General features: G+C 43.1%; 1 protein-coding gene across 1 annotated transcript in view; it reads left to right on the top strand.

The window, feature by feature from the left end:
• Window positions 1-3195: 3195 nt before the first annotated feature.
• The window catches only part of slc6a9 (solute carrier family 6 member 9), a 47978-nt gene continuing 46044 nt past the window's right edge, over window positions 3196-5129 (top strand). Inside the window, exon 1 of the mRNA XM_083690225.1 lies at window positions 3196-3263. Coding sequence (XP_083546351.1) covers window positions 3234-3263 — 30 coding nt within the window. The 5' untranslated portion in view covers window positions 3196-3233. The remainder of the gene's footprint in view (window positions 3264-5129) is intronic.

Below are 5129 nucleotides of genomic sequence, written 5' to 3'. Positions count from 1 at the left end.
GGACACGGTTGTTATTGGGGGTGCTCAGTGGCGTAGCACACTAAGGCGCGTACCATGTCATCGCAAGGTCCCTGGTTCGATCCCGGCCATCGACATATCCTGCATCCCTCCTCCGTCCTTCCTGTCAATCTCTACTATCTCTATCCCAATAAAGCAGAAATGCCCTTTAAATGTATTTTTTTTTTTTAAATAAAAAGACATGGTTGTTATTGTTGTCACCACACTGTCACCCGTGTCATCAGCTGTGCAGCCGTCAGTCGACAAAACGTCTTTGGCAAGTTTCTATGACAGTTTCTGTGTGTGTGTGTGTGTGTGTGTGTGGGTGGATCGGTGAATCTCGGTGCCTATCTCTGATTCCCGATCCAGCATTTCGGTGCCACATCTCCACATCGGTGCATCTCGACCGAAAACCCAAAACGGGTCCTTCAGCGTGTCCCTTTAAGACGACCCTGAGGAACCCCCTTTCTCTCTCTCATTGAGGAGAGTCGATGCAACGAAGTGTGAAAAGATACACAACAGCATGCTAACAATGCTAACAATCCCCTCTGTCCTGGAGTCACTCTCACACTGTCAGCAGGAACCATTGTAAACCTCATGGAATGATTTGTTCACACACTCACACACACAAACACACACATTCCAGACACACACACACACACACTCTCTCTCTCTCTCTCTCTCTCTTTCTCTAGAATGGGGAAAGAAACCTGTACTTTTCCACCAATACAGGACCCCTCTTTCACTCCTCCCTGAAGGGCCCAGTGGTTGTGGCGCAACACTCTGTGTAGACTAGAGCCAGGCAGGAGGAACTGGCCATCAGACCAGTGTGAGATAGTCAGCCTAGCTGTCCACACTGCACTGCAGACCAAACCACCTATCTTACCTGCTACTAAGATCCCTTCGACTCTGTCTGGTAAAAACCAAACATCTTATTTTATGTTTGAGGGTTTTTTGGGGGGAATTTTCTTCTTCTGTGAGGGTAAGACGTGACTTGGCTCTTTACCCTGTTTTTTTTTTTAAATATATATATATATATAATTAAATAATTAGGATGTATTATTTTTTTTTGTATCCGGTCTTGGCAGGCACACTGTTTCTCCCGGGGCATGCTTGGCTCGCTGGTGTGCTGCCGTCTCCAACGGTGTCTATATTTGCTCACCTTTTTCAAGCCTTTGCTTTTGATACCGTGTGTGTTTTTTGATTGAAATGTAATCCGTGTCAACGGTGGCAGCAGGCGGATTACTGTGATCAGGTTTATGATGTATGCTGTGTTTATGTACTTATGCCCCGACCGCAAGGCAAGGCGTAGATTACACGAGTGTTGATCACTAACATAATGTCATCACAGTGGTTTTGGAGCTGCGGTTGGTATCTACTTAGTTATCTCAAAGAGCCTGGTTATCTCAAAGGTGTTGAGGCTGCTGAATGCTCTGACTTGGAAACGTGAACATTTGAAATTGAGAAACATGCTGTACGCATGTGTGTAAATAGGGTCTGTCAAGCGTGCTTCTCAAGCCCAGTTGTCTCACTCTGTCTGCTAGTTAAAACCAGGACAGGACGGCGCTGCTTGAGTCGTGGGTTGGTATCCTAACATGCCAGGGGGTAACTAAGTCAAAACATTACTTAACAGCTGTCTAGTTTAGCTTCCTAGTGTGAGCTGTCCCACATTCTGATGGCTATAGCTTGTTGTTGTCTGTCATTGAAAATTACTATCTATTATTATTATCTATCATTATTATTATTGATTGATTTTTCACTGAAATATATGAACAATAGTCTATAGTCATATCATGATGATTATTTATATATATATATATATATATATATATATATATATATATATATATATATATATATATATATATACACAGTACCAGTCAAAAGTTTGGACACACCTTCTCATTCAATGATTTGTCTTTATTTTTTATTATTTTCTACATTGTAGATTAGTATTGAAGACATCAAAACTATGAAGGAAGACATATGGAATTATGTAGTAAACAAAAAAGTGTTAAACAAACCAGAATATGTTTTATATTTTCGATTCTTCAAAGTAGCCACCTTTTGCTTTGATGACAGCTTTGCACACTCTTGGCAAGGTGTGTCCAAACTTTTGACTGGTACTGTATATATATATATATATATATATATATATATATATATATATATATAATTTCTTAATTAAGTTATGTTGAAAATGGTTTCTGGATGAATTCAGAGAGAGGAAAGTTTAGGACCTGTGGTTGTGATGTGCTGTAAGCAGAATCCTTCCTGGTGAGCAGAAAAGTTGTGTCATAACAATCAGGACAAGCTTAATCCTTGGACATACTGAAAGAGAATTTTTATTTTTTTTAAAAAGGGGGTATTTAATTTGAGAAGTTTGTTATGCAAAGCTTATTATTGTCTGATTTATTTTCTTCCCTGTTTTGATATTATTATTTTTTTCCCCTTCCTTTGGTTGTGAAATCTAGGCTTGTTCAGAATGTGGTACAGTCAAGTCAGTGAGCAGTCTGGAGTTTTGGCCCTACAGTAATCTGTTTCAGACAATAGCACATTGTCTAGACGGCTGGTTTTCAGGAAAAATGCTAATCTTATCTTTTGTCTTATCCATTTTTTTACATTTTAAATTGTTGACATTTGCCAGACGCTTTTATCCCAAAATTACGACAAGTACATTTGTCTAAAGTAAGTGAATCATCTATACATCTATATAATCATCTATATCAGTCATCACAAGCAAAAATGACGCAAACGAGTGATGCTGTGAGAAACTTGTTCCTCGAATTGTTTTACAGTGATTTTAAATAGTAATTGTTTTGAAAAAATTGATGAAAAGGAACTAAAAATGTGTTGCCTTGCGCCCCCCCCCCCCCCCTCCCTCCCTCCCCCTCCCCCCTCCTCCTTCTTTGTCACGTCTCCTTTCACAGCATAGAAAAGTTCCAGGATTAGAACAGCGTTAACACAAAGGAGAGACGCCACTTCTGCTACAGTCAGAAAACACAACACAACACCCTGAAGGAGCGAACATCAGGACGCGACGCAGCACGCCAGCCACTGCTTCAAACACACACACACACACACCTACACACACACACACACACCCACACATACCCACACACACACACACACACACACACACACTACAGTACTGGGCCGTCCCAAAGAAGAGAGGAGAGAAAGACGTAGATCCCTCCCTCCCTCCCTCCGCTAGAACGTACTCCAGCTCCCCAAGTATGGAGGACAAGCAGTTCCCCGGGATTCTGGTGAGTTTGGACCCTTTATTTGTTTGATTGTGTTGTCTTATTCAGTGTCTCTCTCTCTCTCTCTCTTTCCCTCCTTCACCTCTCCCCGCACTCTTTCTCTTTCTGGTCCCTCTCCCCTTTTTTCTTGAGGACTTGGGGAACAGTCCTGGCCTCTTCGGTGTCTAGGACAACTAGAGTGTTTGTTGTGAAATGTATCGTGAAATCGGTTGAATTAAGGTGTTATTGGTGGTGGTGGGGGGTGTGGGGGGGGGGGGGTGTCTGAACTCTTCTTTTGAAAGTGATCACACTTCTTGAGCGGTATTGTGTGATTGGTTGATGAACGATAGTGAGCAGCTGTTGGAGGTTGAGAATTAGCCTGTCTGAACCTGAGAGAGAGAGAGAGAGAGAGAGACCCACCCACACCCACACCCACCCACCCTACATTAGCTGGCCACTTGTATGCTGGTCATGTGTCAATTCACTAAAGGCACAATCTGGGATTTATTCTACTGTTGTCAATGGTCAATTCAGTTCTCGTTACAATACCCATTGATTCTGAAAGAATATGATTTATCTGACTGAAAAACGACTTGTGGATTGCCCCTTTAAAGCCACCCAGTCAGGTTTGTCAGTCCTGGGACACGGCCTGCGGATCAGCTGAGGGGACGTGAACTGAAAAGACCTACATCTCCTGTTACTGCAGCTGAGAAACGTTCAGGGATCGTTTGATTTCTGGACTCGTGCTGTAGACTTGATTTGTGATCGCTGATTTTGAGTTTCTCTGAACGAAAAGTATAATGTTGTGAATCCTTAAGCCCCACCCCATTTGTGAGATATTCAGTCGACAAAATGTAAAGGAATCCACTTGACGACAACTCATTGCGTCACTCACTGTGTTCAAACCGTTTAAAAAAAACTCATTTGTCAAGACACCTGTATTTCACGGAAACTTTCCCTCTCCCTTATCTTTTCTAGGCAATCTTGTCATGACTTGTCACATCATTTACCAGCATCACAGCTGGTAGGGAGGGCGGTAGGGATTGGAGGATGGGCTCATTGTGATGCGTGGAATGGAATAATGAATGGAGCCCGTCCTCCGTGTTCTACCTCCACCAGCCTCCACTGCACAGCAGTCATGGAATACTTCCATGGCCTCTGTAGGTGGGAAGATTGAGACAAGATGCTGAATGAAGGGGCTTGTCTGTCTGTCTGTCTGTCTGTCTGTCTGTCTGTTGGTGATCTGTCCGTTTGTTTGTATGGATCAGGTATACAGCTGGCTGTCTGCCTCTCTGTCTGTCTGTTGGTGATCTGTCTGTTTGTTTGTATGGATCAGGTATACAGCTGGCTGTCTGCCTCTCTGTCTGTCTGTTGGTGATCTGTCTGTTTGTTTGTATGGATCAGGTATACAGCTGTCTGTCTGTTTGTTGGTGATCTGTCCGTTTGTTTGTATGGATCAGGTATACAGCTGGCTGTTTGACTCTCTTCTGTAATTGTGACTGGACAGTGTGTCCTTGGCTGGGGGCCGAAACAGAAACACTCCACTGAACTCTAATACAGTTCGTACACACACACACACACACACACACACACACACAAACACACACACACACACACACACACACACAAGCCCCCCCCCCCCCCACACACACACACACACACTCTCTCAGGGCCACACAGAACCACTCCACTGGACTCTAAAACAGCTCATTCACAACTTGACTGCCTCATGTGGATTAATTAGACATCATGCTATGCTGCCTGAGTTGATTCAGGGGGGAGTGATGTCATAGTTGAGATTGACTTGGAGAGAATAGATAGTGTAGGACTTAAAGTGCTTGTAAGTGTGTGTGTGTAGGTGTGTGTGTTCAACGAAAACTCTTGATGAAG

Source organism: Argentina silus (assembly GCF_951799395.1).
Source record: "Argentina silus genome assembly, chromosome: 18".
Lineage (NCBI taxonomy): Eukaryota > Metazoa > Chordata > Actinopteri > Argentiniformes > Argentinidae > Argentina > Argentina silus.
This window is presented reverse-complemented; position numbering and strand designations above follow the sequence as displayed.